The 27,344-nt window shown below is 35.9% G+C and overlaps 1 protein-coding gene across 5 annotated transcripts; it reads left to right on the forward strand.

Annotated features, from left to right (window-relative positions):
* The first annotated feature begins 887 nt into the window (after nt 1-887).
* Nucleotides 888-25,850, forward strand: LOC125654843 (uncharacterized). Of its 5 annotated transcripts, none has more exons than XM_056144109.1 (6): nt 888-1,956; nt 14,592-14,699; nt 17,800-17,943; nt 18,236-18,337; nt 19,064-19,145; nt 19,356-22,956. In XM_056144109.1, exons 1-6 carry the CDS (start codon nt 1,936-1,938, stop codon nt 21,491-21,493), a joined length of 2,595 nt encoding a protein of 864 aa, XP_056000084.1. In that variant the 5' UTR covers nt 888-1,935; the 3' UTR covers nt 21,494-22,956. The 5 variants fall into 5 exon arrangements, with proteins under 5 accessions (XP_056000084.1, XP_056000082.1, XP_056000085.1 ...); XM_056144107.1 differs by having other exon boundaries at nt 1,772-1,956; nt 14,592-14,738; XM_056144110.1 differs by lacking the exon at nt 888-1,956 and adding an exon at nt 6,919-7,058 and having other exon boundaries at nt 19,356-25,850.
* Nucleotides 25,851-27,344: the final 1,494 nt, after the last annotated feature.

The raw sequence follows: 27,344 nt of genomic DNA on the forward strand, positions 1-27,344 counted from the left end.
AAAAAAAAACACAAAAAAAACACCCCGAATTATTGATATAAAAAAGTTAATCATATTTAATTTAGACCAATAATATATATTGAAATCACTGATATATCATAAAAATATATTTATAAATCTAATCTGAAGACTCTTCATATTCAAAAATTATTTTAGGCATGGTTTCTTATGTAACAATTGAATAACTGATATTACACAGTTATATATATATATATATATATATATATATATATATATATATGCAAGGTGAAGACAACGAACAGCGATCAATCTCATAACTCCTACAAACAATACAAAATAGATAGTTGGGCAAACACGGACCCCTGGACACACCAGAAGTGGGATCAGGTGCCTAGGAGGATATACAAAGCACTAAAATGACCAACGACAAGAACAACGAGACATATTTTGACAATCTCGTTGTTCGTGTCGTTGGTCATTTTAGTGCTTTGTATAATTTTTTGTATTTGACCTTGTATCCATGTTGTGGATCCGACACTATGAGGTATCGGGTGTTGTTGGAACTTTAGTGCTTTTATATATATATATATATATATATATATATATATATATAATACCAAGTTGCTAATTATCTCTGATATATCTCTGCCTGTAGATCGCGGGTTCGATCAATATAGAATGAAATATTATCACAATTAATTGAATTAGTTTTATAATTTGGGACTGTGGAAGGAGATAGTCCGTTAGACTCGGCAAAAAGGTCTTAGGCGTCTCGACAGGAAAAACAAAACAAAGTTCCTTAATTCAAGAATCAACCGTAACGTTTGTTGATAATTATTTAACTTAGAAAAACGGATTTGGTGTAATATTTGATATATCCAATAACAGAGAAAAGACACGGAGCGATATTGTTGTGAGGGAAGTGATCGGCAACCCTCGGATGATTTCGCTATGTTCTAGTCTAAATCATTCAGGTGTTTGTGTATACACAATACATAAGCATCTGGGTGATCGAGACTAAATGCAAGCCACGCTCACTCGGAACCCCTCAAGTAGTACTTCGTTCACTGAAGCGCAGCGGAATTATCCGAGGATTGCCGATTGAGCCACGCGAGAAGCTTTTGTTATATGTCAATCTATGGTAAAACGGAGAGGTCGAATGTATTGTGTCGTTGCAATGTAAAATTTTAAAATCAGATCTTCTCTAACCGTTACACTGGAGAGTGTAGAGAAGATCTGATTTTAATTAGATTGTGGGTCGTTGTTTGTTTTATGTCCCTTCGATATTGAGATTTCACACAGTGGTAGGTGAAGTACCACAAAATCAGCTCAAGGCCGTAGCAGTGAGGTTTTTTTTTAAACGTGTCACCGCCTGCCGCGACAGGGGACCATGATTCTAGATTCTTTCTGCCAAGCAGTTGTCAAAGGAACAATCACTACCTTTGATTACGTCTAAGCTTTGGCACGAGTGGGACTCGAATTAATTAAAAACCTCACGTTCGTGAAGCAAACGCTCTACCACTGAGCTATCGCGACCGATCCATATCAAGATGTCTTAAAAGGCGCAAATTGACGTGTTTAAATACGATATAAAGAATGTTAAGTCAAATGAACCAATCAAATTACGTGTAGAATTAAAATAGAATTATGAAGCAATCGATGTACTATATTTTCCACAGTAACAGTTCGCAATTTGGTAAAAAAAAAAAAAAAAAAAAAAAGAAGATAGTGAATTGTGTTGATATATATATATATATATATATATATATATATATATATATCCCAGGTACCTCGTTCAACTTAATTTTGTAAACCAATCGTACTTCACCGTAAAACTTCGTGTTGTATTCGATATCATTTGATAGGGTGTCCTACACGCAATCAATACATGTGACTAGAATCTCCCGGAACCATGACGTGAGCTCGATGTAACGGCGGACGGAATCCGGTTTTGTGTTTGATACTGAAAACACAATGTCCAAGTCGAACATCAAGGTATGTCGCTGTCCAGGAATCAGTTTAATTCATGTTTTAATTAAGTTTTACTAGATGAGGATGGAAAGGGAGGTGTGTCTCTTATACAAGGGTGGAATTATTAAACATAATATTACAGTACACGATGCGTGAGAACTTAAATATCAAATATCAGCATATGTCGCTCTGGCGGTTTATTATTTACAGTGTACGATCATATGACTTAGTTAGTGTAAATTATTAACACATGTTGCCCTGTGCGCTTATACTTATACTATTTCACAGTATTTTCAAATATTTATAAAGAAAACATTTCGTTCCTGTGTATAGTCATATGTTTTTGGTTGAACTGTCATGTTCTATGTTACAGCAACTTTATCTTTCCAAACACTTTGATTGACTGTTGCCAATTTTATCAATTTGAAGTTGTCACGTGAAGGGAAAAGAAATAAAAATAGAACTCTTTTGACGTAAAACGTTATTTATGCTCGCCAAGCCTGGACTTTGTGTGAGAAACTCCAGGAAAGTTATCCGAGTGTCAGCTACGACCGTTGTACCAGGTGAATTAAGGATTGTTTTTATTACACAGACTACCACATCAAGCTCATATTCTCGCTGTATATTCCAGTAAAGTGATCGAGAGCATGTTATTTAATCAATTGTTAAATTGAGGCAGGCTACTGACAAATATGTTGATGTTACAGGAGTTTCAACAATTTCGTTTAAAGTCAGCATTTCAAAAGTTTAACGTGGGTACGGTCGTTATTATGTGTCGAGATCTGATTTGCAGATACAAGCTGTCATTGGGTCGAATACTACCTGACGTGTTTTATACCAATTGTTAGGCCGTTCTGCATATACTGATTTTAACTACGGATTACACCATATACTTTCTTGCTTCTCTTAGTCACCTGATCCCACCCCTGGTGTGTACATGGGTTCGTGTTTGCCCTTCTCTAAATTCTTTACAGGATTTATAAGATCGATCAGTCACTGTTCATTACCTTCACTTTTTCACTCATCCGATTTATCGAGGATATATATCATCACTCACTCGAGTTAACCAGAAGTTGTGGCGTTTCTAAATTTGCATGTCGATCTCAACTTATGATTGTAAATCCGCAGCCATGTTGCCCGAGATATTTCAGAAAAATGTCAAAGTAAAGATATCGTATGCCCACCTCCTCCCTTTAGTTAATGGTCGTAGTAACCTCCAATATAGGAGGCTGAGCATACAGACATTTTACGAGGTACAGTCCATCAAAATGCGAAATGAATGCGATTACACATTTTTGTGTCTTTCTACATCCCTTTGTTATAGATAAAGCAACTTTCCTCGTTGTCTATCCGTCTTCCGAAAAAACCTCCAACCTCTAACTAAATTATAAACCACAAACACTGACATGTAGGTATATATCTATACCAAATTACATAGGCCTTCAAAGATCATCTCCTCCTTCTGGTTCTTTGTTTGAGCTGCAATATTTAATCATTAATTGGCAATATTCGATTTTATTACATTCTACCGAGGTGTGTATGAAAGGGGAAGATAACAAACAGTGATCAATCTCATGACTCCTATAAGCAACACAAAATAGATAGTTGGACAAACACGGACCCCTGGACACACCAGAGGTGGGATCAGGTGCCTAGGAGAAGTAAGCATCCCCTATCGACCGGTCACACCCTCCATGAGCCCTATATTTTGATCAATCTCCTTAGGGTAAACCTTGTGGGTGATTGGGCTATTGTTGACCTATAAAACCGACCAGGTTGGAGAAACATATCCATTGAGAACTGACCAGACTGGAGATTGGGGTCCAAAGGCTGAGAAATCTACAGGCTGTAATAACCGAAAAGTGAATAAAATTGTTCGAGGTTACTCCTCCAGGTTTGAAAAGTCGAGCAATTACAGGCAATGAATAAACATGATTACTTTCAATGAATAAACATGATTACTTACAATGAATAAACATGATTACAGTTAATGAATTAACGTGATTACAGTTAATGAATAAACGTGATTACAGGCATTGAATAAACATAATTACTTGCAATGAATAAACATGATTACAGGCAATGAATAAACATAATTGCTTGCAATGAATAAACATGATTACAGGCAATGAATAAACGTGATTATAGTTAATGAATAAATGTAATTATAAGCAATGAATAAACATGATTACATGCAATGAACAAACATGATTACATGCAATGAATAAACAGGATTACAGGCAATGAATAAATAAACATGATTACAGACAATAAATAAATAAACATGATTACAGACAATGAATAAACATGATTGCATGTAATGAATAAACAGGATTACAGGAAGTTAATAGATGAAAAGGATTACAAACAATAATTATAAACATGAATACCGGTCATGAATAAACATGGAAACATATGTGCAGTGATTTTATGAATTTGAAAGTGATATCAATTTGAAATGAAAATTGACAGAACTAAACATGACGGAGATCACGCAGTCTATGTTTTATATAACCTCTGTCACGTTCCACATGCAATCTACTACAAGATTGCAATCGTGGTTTGTATTAGAACTAAGTGGCAGATAATACTAACTACGACTGTAGCCTTGTGGTTTTGTTGATCATTGACACTAGTAGTGGATCAGCTCTTTGGACGAATAATTCTCTCCGCTCTTATCATTGATTGGCAAGCCTAAAACCCCAAAAATGTAGTCTGCGGTGTATATAAATGTGCAGATTTAGTGTTAGGTGTATTTATATGTAGTTTTTGTTTTGATATTAACAGTAAATATTGGCCACATTATTCTTTTCCTTTGTCCTGAAGAAGGGACAGGTCGTCCCGAAAATTTGACAATCTGGTTGTACGTGTCATTGGTCAGTTTAGTCATTATATATATATATATATATATATATATATATACCACGAAGCGAAGCGATTTATAAACTAGCGTAAACCGTTCCAACTTACTTTATATCGTATAAAATGAAAGGGAAAATTCTTTCATTCCTTATGATTTAACTAATTTATTAAACTGCGTTGGATATCATTTGATGAATAGTTCTAACAGAAGGTATGAATTTCATATGAAGTTGAGCAATATTACAATAGCAACAAAATAGAAACAGAACAGCTAAACGTATTGTGACGTCATTCCTATAACGTCATATAGCGGGACTAAACGACAACTTTGTTTATACGATACCGAGAACGTTCATTTAATCAAATGGACCAATCAAATTGCGTGTTAGAAGTAAAATTAAATTATATGTATGTTTATTAAAGGAATGAAAGTAATTTTTACTCATTTTATACTGATACAAATTAAGTTGGGGACAGTTCACGCAAAGTGGTTTAGCGAAAACTGCCCCATTTTACTTTATATATCGTATAAAATGAGTAAAGAATATTTTCATTCCTAATTGAGTTTATAATTTCATTTGGTAAATCGTTATATGATAAATAATTCCTTTTTATAAAGGAAGTAAATAACTCCTCGGATTTTAGCACAACTGCGCAGGATGCTATCACTGTGTAGATAATGGTTCAAATACTTAACCTGTTGGTCCAAATATATTAATATATTTACTACTTAAACCGATCCAGTTGAAAATTGTTTTGTGGATTTACGTTTTAATTGTGGAAGAATGGTTCTTTAATAATAATAATAGATCTAAATTTGTGCGATTTTACATGTTTTGTTTTATCTAAGATATCGTCAATAATTTTACCCTGGGCGTGGATTTCGATTCTTAAATTTATGATATAATTAATTAATTCAAATGTAAATTCACTAATTTGCATTGGTATTTTTTTGTGTGTGTGTGTGTGTGTGTGTGTGTGTGTAAACAGATCGCCGATTCTTAAACACATCTCTAATTATTGATTTACCCGAATTTTTTGTATGAAAATTCAGCATTTTTGACATTAATTAAAAAATTCTATCTATAACACCCACTTTCTTTAGTTCAAATCTTAAATTTCAAGGCGAGACTTCGTAATATGTTATTTTGAACTCTCCAATTCCATGCATTTATAATGAATTTTTCCGTATGTAATAATTAAGAGTAAAAATGTCATTTTTTAAATTTCCAATCTACTAGCATTATCATTTTTATTTAAAAAAAAATATCTTTACAGTTAGAAGACGTGATCTTGTGCGTATTTATTTGATATAGCCTAATGATTAATTTGTGTTACAATTATGAAAATTGTTTTGACAAATCGAGTTAATGTGAATAAATCGGGTGTAAATAAGTGCAAAAAGATCAAGTTTATCATTCACAGGGATATCTATTTCTCGGACGTGTGTGTCTTAATCATGAACAGTAAATCTGAAGGCATCGAGAGCATTTGTTTTAAGTGATTAATGAATTGAAATAAATTGTTTATGGTTTGTTTTATAACTAAGTAATGAATATGTATACGTGTATTTTGACTGTATTCTATATCTTGAATTGACTGAAGTTGTCCAAGGTTTTTAGTGTAGTATCCTCCATTATTGGTATGTCTTCATAGACCTATCCTGCTCAATAATTTAATTTAATCAATTTTCCAGGTTGTAATTAAAAACAAATAAATTGTGAAAGATCTGGACAACTTTTACCAGATCGTTTAATTTCCAAAATCCTGTAGCTACACCCCTGAAGACATGATTTATTCCAACAATGTTATACGTGAATGTTTCTTTGCACACAAATTGTACATTTTTAAAAAGTACCGCGAATCACGTGTTTAGCAAAACCCCGCTCATATTTTGGCAAGTTTGCCGACGTATTTCAAAAGCTAAGTTTATGTATGCATCAAATATCCGCATTCAGGCATGGTCTCTGATAATTTCTTCGTCATAAGCAACTGTTTGTTTACGAATCCGTGGCTCATTTTGTGCATATTTCGCAAATTTGTACATTTGGTCCAAGTTCTAAGTGTTCCCCCAGCTACATTGAAGTCTCGCAAAAGTCATTGGCCGGTGTGGAGAGCCCGGATGTACGGTAACAGGCGCATTATGTATAGACGCCATTTTTTCGAGTACAAAAATAAAGATAGCAATGCCTGATTGATTATTCGACAAGTTATCGAATCGGAACAAATATTACTGCTAGCTGAATGCTTATTGTACGAAGATGGTAAGTTGATGTAAACAAAGGCGTATAGGCGATCGATACTTGCTAGAAGTTTTAAATGTTTACGATTATTAATCTGGGTCGCCGCTGTATTGTGAGGTCAGCGACACCGCGCTGTAGTATATCGCGTAAAAAGTATCAATCGGATGTCTGACGTCGCGTTTATGACGTTAAACTTTTGCGGTTTTTCCCCCTATAAAGTGTTCCTATTTATGTTGTTTTTATCAATTATTTAAAAAAGAACGTAATTAAGATATTATCAGTTTATTGCAAGCATACACAACGATTTAGAGAAGTTGTTTTGCCTTTCATTAATTCATCAATTTTAGAAATTTTACAGTTTATTTTAAGAATTTTAATCATTTCAGCAGACTGTTAGAAAGGGAATATAAGATATATTTTTGAATGTATTAAAGATTAATGCATCTTTGTAATAATTAGTTGACAGTTTATCTTGTTGATTACACTACAGGTAATAAACTAATATATATGTGATAATTTTATGAATGTTTTTGAAATTGCAGAAACTTGAATTTAAAGTTAATTGAGTCTGGAACTAATTGATATCGGACAGTAACAGGAATTCATTTAATGTACCTCGCTAAAATTTGAATTTTGGGGGCAGTTAAGATTGTTCATGTGTATACCAACATACTGAAGTGTAATAGGGAAACGGGTGCAGACTTATGTAAATCCGTCTCCTATATAACACATATATAACAATGATACAGAATTGTCCTGTAGCTATAGTATAAACATATACACAATTCATCATTTAAGAACAAATACAGATTAAGTGAACATTAAAACAATTAAGTCTACATGTGTAATGGGGTTGTGTGATAAATGTTGAGAGCTTTTGATGGTTTTACTCCTCAGAACCCTCTGAAAGCCTGGATGTGGACCCGATTTGAGCTGAAAATGTTAAAATTTTATTTTTCCACTTTTAATGTTTACAATGCTTAAAACTAAGGTATATTTAATGGTCAGCAAAAATTTGAATGTCAGTTGTTGAGTTATGAGAGCAATACAGAGCTTGCGATTCTTTGTTAGGTAAGCAAGGCTTGTGTCATGTTTTTGTTTATATATATAGGTTAATTATACTAGTAAAAGATTTTGTTTAATTAGATTTTTTCTATTTAATTATAAACATCAAGTGTTTTGACTTCTCATTTTGATTAAAACATTTTTACTTTTAAGCAATCTTTTGAATAAATATAATTCAAATGCATGAGCCTTGTTAGTAACAAAGCATTGTGAGTGCTGTATCTCTCTTGTAACTCGACAACTGACATTCAAATTTTTTATGACCATTAAAAATACCTTAGTTAAGCATTGTAAACATTAAAAATGGGAAAATAAATTGGAAAAATTTCAGTTCAAATTGTTTACATGCTCCTTTAATGTACATTTATTAAAGGAGCAGGTTTCACCCTTAGGCATTGGTTTTCAAGAAGAACCAACATGCAGGGTTTTATCTAGCTCTTAGATGTTACTACTTATTTCATATTTAAGGGGAATTTCTAAGAATATAGTTGTGAGCTTCCTGGGGAGAGGGTTGGGTTGGAGAAACAATTAATCCTCAGATACATGTTTATCTCAAAACAGGCATATTGATAGATTGATTACTGAGTCTTATCTATATTGTAAGACTTTGATAATTATAGGAAATGACTTGTAATTAATATATTCAAAATGATTTTTGTTGAAATTATCATACAATTTTGTGTAACTGAAGGAAATTTTTACCTGTGGTAGGGGAAATATTCATTTGTTGTCAAAAGTGGAAAGGTACACTTTACTGGTAGTAAAAAGAACCTCGATAAATCCCTGACAGGTAAAATCTTTAAGAGATTCAAGTTCACCCCCCCCCCCCTCTTTATGGAATGTGTGTAAAGAGTACATGCCCCCAGCAACTTCATATTTGCCTTTAACTTTTCAGCTGTAAACTGATGTAAATAAATATTGAATGCGCATAGGCATTGTGTGATGGTGAGGTGAATCTTAGCCCACGTGTGTATTATATCCAGCATGCCCCCCTCCCCCCAGCTAATTCTAAACCTGGGGTCCATCTCCGGGTGGTCTTGATTTGGATGTCAGCCTTTCGATTGTGCTAAATTGATATAAATAGTTTATGAATTGGAATAAAGATCACCATGACAACTATTGCAAATCTGTAATCATTTTGCAAAGATTAGAAATGAAACCATGAGATTAAGCTCAATGAAAAATGGTAGTGCTCAGTAGTTAAATAGAGGATGAAAGGAGGTTTGTTTCCCCAAATGGAAGTGAAGCACTTGTAACTAAGTCAGTGTTTTTCATACTTGAAAATTCCTACCCTGTTAAGGCAGTTTCCTGCACAAAATTTGTCCTAAATTCCACAAATGGAGTCGAAAACTCAAAATTCCCTCAAATGAGATTATTAATCTTAATCTTAATAAGGAATTAAAGCTTAATTTCACTTTATTACAAGAATTTTGTAAATATTTGAGATATGACCTACTATTGTGTGAATAGTGTCTTGATAAAGAGAATTTTGGATTGTAACGATGTTTTCGTATTTTAATCTGAAAGCGTTTCAGATCCATGTAAGTGTCAATTTCATGATGTACATGTGATATGGCATAATTTAAAGTATTGTGTGAAAATATTACAAAAATTATAAAAAAAATTCAATTTAAAAAAAAAAAAAATTGATACATAAAATAGATAGTAGACAGACAGACACATAAAAACACACACAACTTGTATTTGACATTGAAAAATCACAATATCCAAAAATGCGGATGATTTTTCTGAAATCAGTAGGACACAGGGTAGCTTTTAAGTTGACATGAGAAGCACTGTAATTGGGGGATGGGACCAATTAGTGTTAAATCTAAAGCAAACTAGCATGGCGCTGCACCATGCCTTTTTTGGCTGGCACCATGCCTTTTTTAACTGCGCCATGCCCTTTTTTCTCTATAAATTTTTTTAAAACATCTGTTTATATAAACAATTGTTCTTTATTTCACAAGGTTGATTGAAAAGTTTAAAATCAAGGCAGCAGGTATTAACTTTTAAAGAGGCTAAATTATCATTCTATTACATCATATTATGATACAATGTCTGAATGAAAGTGCCCCGAAATTGTCTTGCTGCGACGAAATATGCCCTTTTGAACATATGATATGTGTGCCCTCTCTAGATCCTAGATATAACACTATGGGGATCAGCTCAATTAATAGTGGCCTCTGCTCAGGTGCTGTCCAGCAGGGTAGGTAGGTTGCTGACCTGTGAGGTGTGAATAACACAGTAGAGGCACCAGGGAGGGTCAAGCAGTACCCCAGTATGAGGTCATTAATTGAAGAAGAGAGCTTTTGTTGTTATTTACTCAACTGTGGGTGAACTTGGTCAAAGGTAAATGTAAAATGAAATAACCATAAAATTAGCAAGGTGGTCTGTTTACGTTTTTGGTAATGTTTCTCATAATTGTGTATAAAATTTAGAACTTCTGTACTGTTCAGGAAAATGGGTCTTGTTACACATAATTTTGAAAGTTCTCATGATTTTTTTTAATCTCAGTTTTAAAAAAAGGGAAGAATATAAGAAATATAGAAATTTATCTAGCAGTAAAAAAAGTGCTGGGTCAGTGGTTGAGGTAACTCAGGTTGTTGGTTCGGTTTGGCTTTTGTGATGAACTGTTTTGATGTGACAAGTGTATTTTGGGGGAGGGCACCCCTGTAGTATGAAATTAAGTACCACAGTTAAAACTATTTTGTTTGTAAATTTACTTGTGTCAGTTCTATGACAGTATTGAGTGAAAATCATTAATGTCTCCAAAAGTTGTACATGTATAGGTATTCAGGTGAATATGTATCAATTTTCACATTTGTGGGTTTAGATTGTTTTACCTGGTGTAATTTTATCTGTTGTTAACAATGGTTTGTTTCACCTCCAGATTTCACACCTGTCACAGGTGTGGTCAATATCAAAGTAACAGTACTAATAAATTACAGTGTTGAATTAAAATGTTTTCAAAGCATGGTTTTATTAATCTGAATATCAGGTGTGAATTTCCCATGTTTTTTGTTTTTTCAAATGTAATATGTATAACAATTATCTCAGATTAATTAGAGCACTTTTACTTTATAAAATTTTAATTACAGTGTATTCTGTTCTAAATGTATCGTTGACATTGCTTCTTGTCTAAGATGAGTGAGCACTGCAAATTGCTGTTATGTATAATTTATGGTGCATTTACCTAAAACACAAAGAATTCAGGGTTGCTGTTACACATTTTCCTTTCCACTGTCATATATATTCAATTCTTTAGGTCATTCAAATGTTTAGCAAAACCAGTGTCCTAATTGTAAGGCCAATTCAACTTAATTGATAGATTATCTTCCCTGCCTACCCCAAATTTTTATATTTGCGAAACTTGCGATTTCCAGAAAATTTTCATGTCTGACTTATGTATTGACACTTGTTTTAAAATTACATTTCCGGTACAGCAACATGAAAGCCACGTGAAGAAAATAGATGTGGTTTTCCTAAGTTCTTGCAGGCGTAAATGAAAGAAAGGGATTAATGTTCTTCATATCTTGAAGAAGTTTGGGATCTCTCTGTGTTTGAAATTAAAGCTTAACCTGGAATTCGTCTGTGAAATAAGCATATAGATCACTATCCTTCTGGCATTAAATGATGCACTTCTGTTGACAGAAACTCGTTTGTTATTAATATTTTTCTCAGAATTTTTTTTTATAGAATTAAATCCTCCCACCCAGGACCCCGTACTTTTTGGTGACCCTGGATGATATCTCTACTAATTAAGTTGAATTGGCCTAAAAAGCATCTGTTCAAGCACCTCATGTTAATGATCTTTTAAAATGATGCACCTATCAAATTAGAACGAAATGAAGTTCACCTCGCTGAATTTATTTGCCTTGGGTTGTCTATGTTACAGGATGCACACTTTTTAGTTCACTTGACATGCTTGAGCTAAAAGCTCAAGTAAGCTTATCATATGGCCAAGGATTGGCGTGTGGTGTGTGTAGAATTTTGGTCATGTCTCAAAAATGCCTTGGTCAGTTTCTTTCAAACTTGCACCTGAGCATCTTTAGGCCAGGACAATTTCATAGGGGTCATTGCTAAAGAAGGGGAGGTTATTGGATAAATGTTGTGAAAAGTTGTAGTCACTCAAAAATCTCCTCCAGAACTACTGGTCAGATTTCAACCAACTTGCAAAATAGGATACTTACATGATGTAGATTTTAAAATAATCAAGGCATTACCCCTGGCAAAGGGTGTGACACTGAGGTGGGGTCAAAGTTGGGGGAAACTTGAAATTTTCACAAATTTGACCATTCAATAACTAATGAATAAATTTTGATGAAACTTGGTATATTCATGCCTTTCAAAGTCACCTACAAGGTATTATGAAACAAAAAGCATTTTGACCTACTTTTCATGATCTCAGTGATCTATTGATCTAGATAGATTTTTTTCTTCTGAAAACTCTTATATTTTCTTTATTTTTGGGTAATTTGGCAATAAAGATTTATTACTGTTAAGAATCACAATAACTGAACAACAGCATACATAGCCAAGGTGACTCATGTGAGCAATGTGTCCCATGGACCTCTTGTTCTGTTTTATCACATTTGGTGAGCGGGCTGCTGTTGAAACCCTTTTGTTGGCAAAATTAGCCCATATTTCCATTGTTTTATGTCTCCTTAACACGAACTGGAATTCATACCTTATATCTATGTTTTGCGATTAATGTGTTTCTTTTATTAATGTAGGTTTTTATGCAATCTAATTCAGGGCTCGAAATTAGCGAGAAATACTCGCGAATTGCGAGTAGATTGAAAAATAGCGAGTAAAAATAGTGGACATTCGCAAATCTTAGCGAGTGGGGATTTACAAACCATGATTGTATCGTATCCGTTTTAAGCCGCAATGCGCCATTCGCTTTTCTTAAACTTGCACTCAAAATCATCCAAACGCTTACATGAACGACTGATTTCAACAACTGTTTCTATCCGGATTTTCTTTTATGATTTTTTAAGAAACTCGGCCTCAAACAAATGCTTTAGAGGTCGGACATCGCATTATAATGAAAAATATAGACCTGTTCACTTATAGGGGTGATTAAATTGACTTGGTAAAACATAGACTCTGATTTCTTGTTAGATAAATGAATAACAAAAAGCTCATACTTGGAATTCAAGTCTTCCGGTAGTTAATTTAATCAGAATTTTCTATCTACATTAATTTTCATATTGAGATCGGGTTGTAGTCACGGCACGAGTGCACTGCTCACCGTGTAGGCGATAACCCAAAACAAAAACAAAAAAAATCATGGGATTCGTGATCGTGCTGCTTATAAACCACGAGTCTGGGATTCACTTTGAAAAATTACTCGCGACAACCCTGACGTGGCATGAAATTGGAAGACATTGGATCTATACCTGCGGTAAACAGGTTGTGAATATTAGAGGTGCGATGGTCAAGAGACCTAAACATTGCATCATATGACTTACGTAAATTAATGTTTTGTCCAAACGATGCCTGTTGACCCACTAGGCTCAGTAATGGTGGGGGAAATCATTGATTTAAAAAAAAATATGAAAAAAAGCACTGCTTCATTATTTTTATTTTAGCTTGTAGGTTTTCATTTTAGCCTGTGGATCTTTTACCCACAGGCTAAAATTAGCCTGTGGAAGAAAAAGTTAATTTCGACCCCTGTCTAATTTTAAAAAATCAGACTTCTTAGATCTGGGTCATGTTCATGTGAACTCTATATTAGCCAATTGGCGTGTCGCCTATGAAATCGCTGGTGTTCACAAATCAGGGAAAATGGCTGCAATTGTTTGGTTTGAAAGAAAACACATCGCAGCTAGATGTGACGTCAAAATGCTCTGTTTACATCGACTGGCATTATATTCCTTGCGTTAATTAGGTAAACATCTTGAAAACTATTTAATTCGTACCCATCCCTATTCATACATGAATCGCAATTCACAATTAATTTAATCTGGGTGTATTTTATATCGTACGTTTTGTTGTTTGTATGAACGGAATAGATTAAGCATTACTGCGAAAGTTTAAATTCCCTATATGAGAATACACTATTTTACAGTGTGGAATAACTTTTTTGGAGAGAGATTACTGCAACTTGTTTATGAATTGCCGGGAACCGCCTAAATAGCTATCATTGTCTGTATGACACAATCTGACTGGCTGATAGTTCTTATGAATATTCCAAGCGAAAGGTCATGTGGACATGACCCTCTATGGGGTTATGTCAGATCCTATTGTAGCGATTGTGAGCGTATCTTAGGATCTGATTTTTAGTTAGATTGGGTTTTATGTGAAGTTGAAAGGTCATTTACCTGTCATTGTTTATATCAAGAACTATAAACAATTAAACAACAAAGATTTAATCATTGATAAATACTAGTGATATAGATATAATTCAGGTATCAAGCATGAAGTCATTTGTGAATTGTAATGTTATGAATTACTAAAGCTCTTTTCTTTTCTTTTTTGCAGAAGAAGGCCAAGATGCCAGAGGACACAACCCTACAACATATCCCTCAGCCATCGGAGGCTGCCAAACTACCACAGTTACCTCCCCTGTCAATAGACACCATGACACAGGTACAGTTACCTCCCCTGTCTGTAGACACCATGACACAGGTACAGTTACCTCCCCTGTATATAGACACAATGATACAGGTACAGTTACCTCCCCTGTCTGTAGGCAACATGACACAGGTACAATTACCTCCCCTGTCTGTAGACACCCATGACACAGGTACAATTACCTCCCCTGTCTATAGACACCTTGACACCAATTGGAACTCCTCAAATGTCTTGCACACTTGACATAGAACTCGTATGTAATACGATGGATGCCATGAGAGAATTTGATGCATTGTAATCTATGACGTAAGTAACATAGTGCAGTAGGCTGTAACGTCATACTTAACAATGCATCAAATTCTCTCACGGATGCAATCGTAATACATCTGAGATCTATGTCGAGTGCGCGAGACACCGAGGAGTTCCGATTGACCATGACACAGGTACAATTACCTCCCCTGTATCTACACACGCATGACACTGGTACAATTACCTCCCCTGTATCTATACATGCATGACACTGGTACAATTACCTCCCCTGTATCTATACATGCATGACACTGGTACAATTACCTCCCCTGTATCTACACACGCATGACACTGGTACAATTACCTCCCCTGTATCTATACATGCATGACACTGGTACAATTACCTCCCCTGTATCTACACACGCATGACACTGGTACAATTACCTCCCCTGTATCTATACATGCATGACACTGGTACAATTACCTCCCCTGTCTATAGACAGTGATACAGGTACAATTACCTCCCCTGTTTCTATACATGCATGACACAGGTACAATTACCTCCCCCTCCCCTGTCTATAGACACAGTGATACAGGTACAATTACCTCCCATTTCTATGCATGCATAACATGGGTACAATTACCTCCCCTGTTTCTATACATGCATGACAGGTACAATTACCTCCCCTGTTTCTATACATGCAAGACACGGGTACAGTTACCTCCCCTGTTTCTATACATGCATGACACAGATACAATTACCTACCCTGTATAGACCCAGTGATAACGGTATACGTATTTATGCATATATTGGATACCAAGAAAGGGTCTATACCAATTTATTGATACCCTCTTACTGATCACTTTTTCTGCAGTTTAATGTTGATTTCGATCAACTGGTCACTTCTACAATTTAATGTTGATTTCGTTCAACTGGTCACTTTTTCTACAATTTAATGTTGAGTTTGTTCAACTGGTCACTTTTCTACTGTGTAATGTTGAGCGCTATTCAACTGATCAATTTTCCTTCAATTTAAATGATGAACTTTATTCAACTGGTCAGTTTTCCTACAGTTCTGATTCTTTCTCACGGCACATGTTCAATATTCTTGATTCCTTTGACTGACTGACAGTGTTGGAATATTAGTTGATAGGCTAGGATATTCATGTCCTTGGACTGACCGATGGTGTTGAAATATTAGTTGATGGGGTGTACTTGTCCTTGACTGACCAATGGTATTGGAATATTATGTAATAGGGTATACTTGTCCTTTGATAACAACACAAACTGAAAATTCTCGTGTGATCACATCCTGTGGATGACTGGGAAGTCTTCAGTTTGTCGTTAGAAGCGTAGAAAGTTTTCCTGGCCTGCTGTCGGTAGACTTCCTGTTTATCTGTTGTCAGTGCTGATCTCTTTGTTGTTGTTTTTTCATTTTCTCTTTGTTCGCCGAGTTTTGAGAAAAGTTGTTTGTGTGGTTTTTTTTTTTTTTTTTGGCAAACCTCTTGAATGATTTGGGTCTTGTGTAATTTTCTGAAAATTTGCAGTATGGTAATTTCATATCCTGTTAGCTCAAATTGATCATGGGATAAGATATAGTTTGTAAGTGATTTAGGTAATTTTGAAATAACTGTTTAGCATTCAGATCAAACCATTCTGGGAAATTGGAAGATGCTTGGATGTAGTGTCATTGTGTATAGCTGATATGGTGAGAGTTGTTTAATATATTTTGTAAATGATATATAAATTGATAATGTTAATAAAAGTGTGGCTGATATTGGAAACCTTGCAGGCTTCTCATCCGTTTAGAAACAAGGGCTGTTTTTGTTCTGTATTTGGTCTGTGATGTAGATTAAGCTTTGGAAAAAAAACAAATTTAACTGAGCTGTGGAAGTTTAATGCACTGACTGAGTAATGAGTGGGTCTTTGGTTTTGCCACGATATCAGGAAGAAGAATTAAAATTTACAGTTTGTTGTCCTGTTAATTAGTTTAATCCGTGTTTGTTGTCCTGTTAATTAGTTTAATCCATGTTTGTGGAGTGTGCTTTACATTGCAGAAGCATGCATTTGTATATTACTTAAAGGATATGTGATCAGATTTTGTGAAAAGTTTTTTTGAACAAGTTTGTAAGTAACTGATTTTTGATTAATAGGTGGACACAGGAACGGACCACATTCAATACGTTACTGATATCGTTCCCTTGTAACTTTGAACAAATTGAAAATGATAATGTCCTGTTGATTCACAGCTCAACATTAAAAATACAAGAGGTTCATAAAAATGACATGAATGTTGTGTGTATGAAGTCCTGTTGTTCTCCCTCATCACCATGGATTTCTGTCACAACTAGGGACTAACCTTTATTATTTGATTATGGAAGTCGTAGAAATGCTGTATGCAAGGAAATGTTCACTCTTTGATAGGCATTTAAGAATGATTTAACCTGGACTTAAATTTGCAACTCTTTAAGTTATGCATGGTTTTTGAATTCACCTTTTCAGAATAAGGGTAAGATGTGCAAAAAATAAAACAGGTGAAAATTATAATGCAGTACCTGTACAATGCTACCTGTTGACTTCCATACTGAGGTCCTGTGGGTATCCAGGTCGGAATAGGTCCTCAGTACTTACTTGTTGTGAGAGGCGACTAAATGGGGTGGTCCTTCGTATGAGTCCACAAAAATCGAGGCCCCATGTCACAGCTGGTGTGGTACGATAAAGATCCTTCTCTGCTCAAAGGGCGTAAGTGCCGAGCATAGGCCTAAATTACCAGCAGTCTCCATATGAGTGAAACATTCACAAGTGGAATGTTTAACAATATAAAATAAATCAATCCATACTGAGAGTTATCTTCTCTTGTCACAGGTGGAGTTACAGGATTTTATCCCCCAGCTGGTTAGTATTGTGATGGCCAACAAAACTGGGCTGTATCGAAAGAACTGCCGGCCTGAGTGGTGGCCCTCGGACATTCCATGGACGGGGACTAGAGCAGACTTACTGTACCAGGAGGTCAGTATTTAAAAAAACCCATAGAGAATAGGAAATATTGTACAAAACATGGAGAATAGGAAATATTGTACAAAACATGGAGAATAGGAAATATTGTACAAAACATAGAGAATAGGAAATATTGTACAAAACATAGAGAATAAGAAATATTGTACAAAACATTGAGAATAGGAAATATTGTACAAAACATAGAGAATAAGAAATATTGTACGTGACAAAACACATTATAGTGAAAAGGAAATGTGCATAACAAACATAATAGAATGAAAGAATTGTGGTCCATGTTTTGTAGAGTAATTGGTCGGAGCCTCTGAGAGATGCGATCCGTAAGTGTTATCGTCACATGGGACAGGAAAGACTACTGAAAATGAACAAGCGGGACAACAGTAAACAGGTGCTCATAACGGGTCAAAAGTCAAATTTAGCAAAAAGCGACACAGTATTGTAAACAGGTGCTTATAATGGGTCAAAGGTCAGATCTAGCAAAACTCAAAGTTTCAGAGCATTGTAAACAGGTGCTTGTAACAGGTCAAAGGTCAAGTCTATCCAAAACTCAAATGTTTTTAGGCAACAAAAAGTCTTATTGTTGTATGGGCAACAGACAGTTATGATAACTCCAGTACTTTAAATGTGATGGGTTTTTATGTCCCCAGGATTGAAGATTTGGGGCATCTAGTATTTGGCCTGTCCATCTTTTTGTTCATCTGTATGTGTTTCAAAAAAACTTTTAACCTTGGTCATATCTTTTACACCATAAGAGGTAGACTTTTTTTATTTTGACTACTAAATGTACTGAATATTTGGCTTTCAGAATTCAAATAGATAAATCACATTTTGCTGTGATGTGATAAAACTTGCTCTCCTATATATAAAGAATTATAATTTTTGAATTGTGTATGGTAGTTAATCCAACATATCTATCATCCAGTTCAGAGTATAAAAATGGAGAAGTATACAAAGTGCATGAGTGACAATGATTTCTAAAGACCAAAAAATGTGCATACTCAAGTGACCGTTAAGGGTCATGCGGTTCTTGTGCCTTTGGAACCAGATAAACTCTTGACATTTCTAACACAGCTTTAAGTGTCCATCTTTTGACTTTTGGTGGTTTATTTTTTAGGCTGCCACGTCCAGTAATTCTAACAAACCTGGAGATCGGACGGAGTCTTCACCACGATACTACAAGAGTTCCACAGAAAACGGTGAGTGTGGTCAGTAGGGTTGCGTCGATACAATTAGAAATGTTTTCATTTTACTGCATATCAAATTTGTTAGAGCTGCAAGAGAGTAAATCCGATATGTTCGTTATAACTGAATTTTCAATTGTACCTCTGTTGAACAGAATTCGAAAAATTTTGGCGTCATGAAAATAAAGTGCTGTAAATTAAGGATGGATTATGATTTTATTTCAGCGAAAAAAACTTGTCAATATGCAGAAATTTACATCTGTTATTTCTGCGAGAGGGAGTTCTCGGATAGGACATTGATGCGGGAACACCAGGCAGAGTGTCGGGAGCGCCCCCCACAGCTTCAGGAGGCCATGAAAACCCCACCCCAGTCTACTGACTCCACCCAGGGGCCACCACAAATGAGTCCTGTCAAACTAGATCTCAACTGTAAGACTCCCAAGATCCCTAAGGATGGATTTATAAAGCTGTTCAATTTGGTGCCGAAACAGAAAGCGGACAGAATTCTGGCCAGACACAGGAACAGTTTGGATGTGGAGTGTGATGAACTGGACTACTCCGTCCCCGATACTCCGATTTCTCCTACCACACCAAGAACGCCCAAGTCTCTGATCTCACAGCTGAGTCGAGACGAAGGCGTGTCTTCCAGAAAGAGACTGAGTTACTCGGAGCCTTTAGATAATGAGGACAAGGAAAGCGTGGTCAGCGGATGTAGTGAAGAAGCCGAGGAGAAGACGACACAGAAAGGGAAATCCCTACTCACCATTGACGTCTCCTCCCTGCTGGGGCAGAGAATTCAGAAACACGTCAAAGTTGATTCATTTATGCAAGTGATTGGGGATTCCGAATCATTTTGTAAGACGCCTGTCAAAAACTCTTTCTATGAAAAGCTACGCAATCGTACCATTACATATCCTCTTTCATATAGACCTCGGCGGAAACATGACGGCAAATTTGTGCATGAGTACGGATTTACTAGCAGACAGAAAATGGAGATTAAGGAAAGACTGAAGTCTGGACTAAATAAGAATGGAAGACAGCTTCTAAAAAGCATACCCAAGTGTTCTGTGGATGTAGCCAGGCTGACAAAGTGGGAACTAAGACGATTCTTGTCCAAGTACAGCTACAGAAAATTTTTGAATCTCAAACCTGTAGTGCATGCCTCCGAACCGGAATTTCCAAAGGAACCGCTTCTGTTGTCTCAGAACGTAGATAAACTTCTGGGGCTGAAGAAGAGGTCCGAGATGAGAGTATCTAAACTGAATCAGCTAGCACCAGTAAACGTAGTGTCCGAGGACGCCAACGCAGAGATTACGAAGCAGAAGTTGACGTTATATCGATGTCTGCTGTCGGATTTGGCTGCCATGCAGTCCAACTTGAAGAAAAGTAAGAAATCAGCGGAAGCACTACAGCAATCTCTTCAACTCAAACTGGAACAGATTCCAGGGAATCTACACAGAGCAAAGAAGATAAAACGTGAGACACCTGGGCTGAAAGCATCCAAGTTACCTCTCAGTCCACCGAGTACACCCATAGTGATCAAACATCAGGATCACAGAGTAAAGAAAAGACCATTTCAAACCCAACCGGACGATGACATATCCATTATCTCTATTTCTTCTGATGAGGAATCCGTGAATTCTCGATGCTGTATCGCGTGCAAGAAGAGAAAGTTGTGCCCGTGTTCACCAGAAGTGTCGCTGGAGCGAGTGTCCTCCACTGAGCCGTTGGATGTATCCATCGTGAGGTCTGCCTCCATCTCCCCTCAGATATCACCCTGTAGCTGTGTATCTACCCCAGAGTCAGACTCTTCTCTTCATTTAAAGCTCTCCCCCTCCCCCTCCCCAGATTTGGTTCATTGGCACACGAGAACCTCGAGATCACCAACAGTCAAAGATGAGTTGGTCGCAAAGCCATTGCTGAAATCACCCACAGAAAAGCCTGCATCTCCCTCAGTCTCTCAGAGAGGGAGGCCGAGAGGAAAGAACTCTCTCCACGATACAGTAATACTAAAAGAAAAGTCTGTCTCGTCACAGATTCCTGTCAAGAAACCACTTGTTACATCAACGCCAAGAATGTCGCCCCGAAAATCCTCGCAACAACCAGCCATCGTGTCTCCTTTGATGGGAAATGTGCAGAATCTACCGAAAGAAACGGACAGAAGTGCAATGAAGAAAATCGGTTCAGAGGGTACCAAAGCTGCTGCACGGAATTCTCCACAGAAAAAATCGTCTCCAGCGAAGAAAATAGACATTCAGGATGATCTGGTTATCAGAACAAGGTCCAAAGCAGGAGTCCCCCTGAAGAGATCAAAGAGAATATTATCCGCCTTCTCACAGGGCAGTCCAAAAAAATATAAATAGACACCAGATGGAGGATCTGTGGAATAGATGAAATGTGGTGATACACATCTGTATAGTTGTTGGTGAAAATAAAGTGGAAATTATTCCACTTGAAGACGTGTTCATGTATATAACTTTTAAGAGCTGAGGAGACGTAATGAAATATCGATGATCTGTCTGAACAGTGAAAAGTAAAAATGATTCTATGTATGTTAAACTGAGATGCAATAAATCGCCACGATTCCTACGCTGTGATCTCTCTCTACAGTATGATTGAGGAGGAGTGCGAGTCACAAAATACAAAACGCTATGTTCCCTGCCAAAGTTATTGAACTGCATTTCATTTTGTATGACCCATGTTACGTACCATAATGACAATGTAAATGTTCCTCTGGAAAAGTAGAACTCTTGTACATGTAGTGCGACTGATGCTGTTACAGACAGTCCAGATGATGTGGACCTGACTTTTTGTAGGTCTATACATTTATGTTGAAATAGTGACTTTTTGTTGGTCAAGAGATATATACTAAATAGTGCTGCTGTGATGGTGCTGATTAACACTGTTTTGGGGCGGAGATATTGAATCACCGGTAGCCCCGGGCAGTTTAATGTTAATGTCAAAAGTTGTTCAAATGAAAGATATTTTTATTACCATGGTGACAAAAATTTAGGGTTGGTTACAAATTTATATTGCCCTAAAAACATTTAATAGAAATGAAGTACATTATTGCCAAAAATTTGTTAACTACTTAAATAATTCATGCTATCAAGGCGATTTATCTTAGAATTTATCTCCACAGAAATTTATTAGTGGGGGTTGGGATGAAATTATCAAGATATTTTAAAAAAGTTTCTCGGATATGATAAATCGCCGATGGTTGTTTACAACGGATGTCGAGATGTGATATTGTTAACAGAGAAATTTATTTTTTAACCATGACTTTTTCTGTATAGATTAGTGAAGGAGTTGCCATTTTCCCCCCAGAGAATCAAAAGTTTTTGTGTAATTGTAGTAAACTTTTGTAGCAAAGATTATTCAATTACTTTAAGCACAAACAAAGCATTTTAATTGGGTTCATCTTAATTTTTGTCATCCTAATTATTGAATGAAACCATTTGTTGTGAATAATTGAGAATGTGTGCATGCTTTGTTGTTTTTTTCACTACAGAGATTATGAATAAGGTTGTAGTCAGTGGATGAGTACGAACATTTGCTTGTTCTGAAATCGGGCATTACTGGTAAAATCATACTATGTTTTTGTTATCAATTCAGCTGTGTGTTTTAATTTTATCTGTGTATTTTTAAGTGTTAAACCAAATCGTATTTAAGAATTCAAAATTTTTCAAATAGAAAAATAGTCTTGGAGATTTGTTTCAGAAAATTCGTTCACATCTTATTTTTAAATTTCTGTTCATTACTTTTTATTTCAATTAATTGTTTTATATGTATCTGTGGCCAAAGTCCCCCCCCCCCCCCCCCCCCCCCCCCCCCCCCCCCCCCCCCTCTGATTTACATCTGTACGTGTGTATATTGACTAGCTGATATAGACAGACAGATGCAAGAAAATCCAGTTACTCTAACACGAGTTATGTAAATTATTTTGTGCTTGGTGTTTTTATATGTTGAACAGTTTGTTTTTTATTTTACACTGTATATTACTGTTCCAATGTTTTGTTGATACGATATAGCCCCATGTCCTCTTCTGTTAGAACCTGAAGCCTAGATTTTCCATTTGTGTTTACGCAAAAGTGTATGTTAGCATAATACGAAAGCATGAAACCATGACAACTGTATTCAGTGTGTGCTGTGTTCATCTGTATTAAATTGAACCGTTTGAATTTTCTAGCTGTATTAAGTTTAACCCTGTTTGAAATTTCTAGCTGTATTAAGTTAAGCCCTGTTTAAATTTCCAAGCTGTATAAGTTCTCATTAGGATATTGTTACCAAGGGTTGCCATTGGAAAAACGGTACACACACACATAAATATATATATATATGTATATACATTAAGGATGGCAATCGAATATAGAATTGCCAATCGGTTAACAGCAGCTTGTTTTAACCGGTTAATCGTATCAAAATGTACGTTTTGTGACCTAGTTATTGGCTTCAATTTCTCAAGTTTGCTATGTTTATTTGCACAGAAAAGACAATGCAACACACTAGTAATATTCTGTTCATGTTTAATTAGAACATAAAATGCAATGAGTGTTAGAAATCGTCAAAAGCATGAAAGATACATGAGACTTAAGAGAGAAATAAATCCCTAAGTCCAGATTTCACAAGTTTATTCTACACTTTACCATCGTCAAAACTAATATTTAATTTGCAGATTTTGTCTAAAAAATTATTTGATCAACACTAGGTGAGGATAGGTGACTTCTCAGTTTGTTTACGACGAGAAATATCTTTTGAACTGTTTCCATACATGCGATGTTGAAGGGGGCGGCTGTTCAATGACAAATCGAGGTGTCCCGATACATATTAAACCAGTTTACAGTTCATACTAAATGTTATCAGTACTGAACAGAGATTTTATTTTCATTTATGCACGATGAAAGAAACACTGGAGGATTGGAGCAGTGAAGCTGAGTTTAAACAGTAATTAGCACATTTCCTCACATGCCGCCAATACAATTATCTCCAAATTTACTAATTAGATACATGAAAATGCAAACATCACTATTTAAAGCATTTGGAAATAGATTGGGAAATTTGTAGTTAAAGATGCATTCAAATATACTCTTTTTTCCGATAACCACCATTTTGACCGAGTAACCGGTTAAAAATTGCCATCCCTAATTTATATATGTATAATATATTTATTTTATGTCAACATTTAAAGTTTCTTGTATGTGTTTTTAATAATGAAATCTGACTAGAAACTGCATTAATTTCAAGCAACATTTGGGATAGTTCCTCATACTGAATGCATTAATGGTATCATAGTCTGTGTAAATGTCTGTAAATAGAACTGTTTATTGATTGGATATACCCACGATCAAAATGTCTTTATTTTCATCCTCAGAACAAAGCAATTTATAGTTTTTGTTTAATCTTTTAGGTTTAGTCCTAGTTTTCAGTTGTCCCTGTTTGGGAAATTACAGATGTGAAAATGGAGAGAGAGAGAAAGAGAGAGAGAGAGTATTGTACAGTGCCATATTGTCCCTTGTATTACCAGAGAAGGCTGTGCTTTCAGACAATAACATAATTCAACCTTATATATGCTCACTCTCCTTTATCATAAAGCGAGGGAATTTGTTGCATTTTTATCTTTCTTGCATGGAGGGGCATGGAGCTGAACCATTTTTTACCCTGAAGGATACGGTAGTTGCCCATTACAAAACTCATTGCATACTCTTACTGGGGGGGGGGGGGGGGGGGGGGGGTCATCATCACATTGCTTTCAATGGGAAGTTATTGCATACTATTGCTTTTAGGGCAGAAATTGTATTCTTTTCAGGGAAAGATGTATTGCATATTGTTGCTTTCAGGGGAAGGGTCAGTTAATGCTCATTGTCCATCTCATCATGCTTTGAACAGCATTCACTTTTTAGTTCAGCATCATTAATTCACATAGTAAGGAGATGGTGCATTTCTTAACCATGTTGATATGGGTATAGCCAGGGTGTTTAAATATCCAATTATGGTGAGAGAGATTTCATATTTGCATGTACAATCGTATGTTTCAGTTTAAAAAATGTAGCATCTAATTGAATTTGGTGTTGGATCAACATCAGTTTTATGTTAGACCACCTGAATTTTGGGATTGGATTTTTTGTCAGTTAAGTTTTTTCGCTGCATGAGATTTAATCAAGTTTCTCAGTGTGCAGCATACGACGTGCGAGAATAATGTTCAGTGTCGATATATACAGTCACTTCACTAGCTATATCTTAGTCAACTGTTGTTCATTTCTGTTGAATTTTTAATCTGTTTTTATTTTTACCTCCAGTGGATGTTGTAATCTCAGGCACTCAACATTTTAAATATCTATAATAAAAAAATTGTCATCCTGTAAACATAATATTCACGTGAATATTATGTTTACAGGAAGAGAGTTTTTTTATTATAGATATTTAAAACGTTGAGTGCCTGTGGTTCTAACTTAGCAGCCTTGTTTTTATTTCTATACAGTTTATGTAGAAAATGGACATCCCATGTCCTAATGCTTTAGTTTCATTATCAAATGCAAGAATTGGATTTTTCTTTAATTCAGTTTGATATGGTTTCTGTGATTTTTATCAGATCATTTTAATTCAGATGCAATTTGACTGTAGAAATTTGACACCATTAACTGAAATTTGGAGATTGTTACGAATATGAATTAGACTGCTTGTCTGTTTGCTCAAAATTAAAGCCACTGTCGTACACAAACACCATATGCATGTGCTTATGTTTTTACCAAGTGAAATCAGGGGAGGAAACTGTGTCAGGTCACTAAATGTGATATTCCTGAAATCGGGAGACCTATCAAGTCAGCAAAGGTCAGGTCACTCGATGTGACCTTTCATTCAGTTGATTATTGTTTATCGAGAATCTTTCACTCGTATGGAGACATCACCATTGCCGGTGAAGGTTTGCAAAATTTAGGTCTATTCTTGGCATTTACGGCCTTTGAGCAGGGAAGGATCTTTTTCATGCCACACCTGCTGCGACGTGGGACCTCGGTTTTTGTGGTCTCATCCGAAAGACTGCCCTCTTTGGTCGCATCTTACGACAAGCAAGGGGTACTGAGGACCTATTCCAACCCAGATCCCCACTCCATTTGACGTGCCCAGGAAAGTTGAATGGTGAGCTTGTGTTCGATTCTCAAACAAGATTCAACCTTGGCATGCAACGCTCGATGTAAATTGCTATTGTGTGGCTACATCCTTAGAGTTCAGGTACTACACCCAAGGGCAGGGAGAACTGTCCTACGTTAAAATACCTTGCTGGTAAACTCAAGATTACAAGGACTATTTGACCCCTAGGAATAAGTGTGCTGTGGGCACGAGTCCTGATGAAACAGTTGTTTCTTTCAGTATGCCTGAAGTTAACTGGATCCAAAATATCAACGGTAATTTCCTGAAATTTTTGGCCTTTTGACATAAAAGAATTTTTTTCAAGGCTTGTGGAGCTCGAGTAAACATTTCTTATTTATGCCATGTAAATGACAGAAAATATGGTTTGTCCAAGGCAGTACCTTGTTTTGAAAGAACACCAACAAATAAATTTCATGCAACTCTAAAGTACCAGATCTATTCAAGGGGTGCAAGACTAACTGGAAGGGAAAATGCAACAGACCAGATAGGGATGCAAACCAAGGTCCACTGAATTTCTAGTCAGGTGATCTACCAACTAATCTAACTGGCCATTTGACCGCTACAAAACCTTTTCAGTTGTATGGGCCAACAGTGGCTTTACTCCACTATACAAGTACGGATGTATATCTGTCCAAGTACACTTACTACAAACCACAGGCAATTGCATCGCTTGGGGGTCGAATTTACTATATAAAGAGTAGTAAATTCGACCCCCAAGCGATGCAATTGCCTTTGCTACAAACAAACCGAAACTTCCCAAGTATGAAAAGTGTAAAAATTGGAACTCTTCAAAAGGAGGTAGAAAAACTTGTTTGTATATTGTTATTGTTGGTACATGAAGACATTGGACAAAAATTAAAACTTGACTCCAAGTGCAGAGTGTACCGTATGAACTTTCTACAAACATGAACCACATCATGACCTGTACAATTCATCAGATCGAACACAAGAACTAAAACATTTACCATTTCCAAAAGATTAACAGGGCAAAAGCGTTAACATAAAATAGACACAATTTCTGATAGTGCATCAGATCCTGAGATGGCTTGCATTGAATCTGGAATTGGT

The sequence above is a fragment of the Ostrea edulis genome, chromosome 7, assembly GCF_947568905.1.
Source record: "Ostrea edulis chromosome 7, xbOstEdul1.1, whole genome shotgun sequence".
Classification (NCBI taxonomy): domain Eukaryota; kingdom Metazoa; phylum Mollusca; class Bivalvia; order Ostreida; family Ostreidae; genus Ostrea; species Ostrea edulis.

What these genes read in the sequence shown, in the direction of transcription:
- LOC125654843 (XM_056144107.1), top strand. Translation starts at nt 1,936, where the DNA reads ATGTCCAAGTCGAACATCAAG. An exon ending in CTGTAGACACCATGACACAG is followed by an intron (nt 14,739 to 17,799) that starts GTACAGTTACCT and finishes CTCTTGTCACAG; the next exon opens with GTGGAGTTACAGGATTTTAT. An exon ending in CAAGAGTTCCACAGAAAACG is followed by an intron (nt 19,146 to 19,355) that starts GTGAGTGTGGTC and finishes ATTTTATTTCAG; the next exon opens with CGAAAAAAACTTGTCAATAT.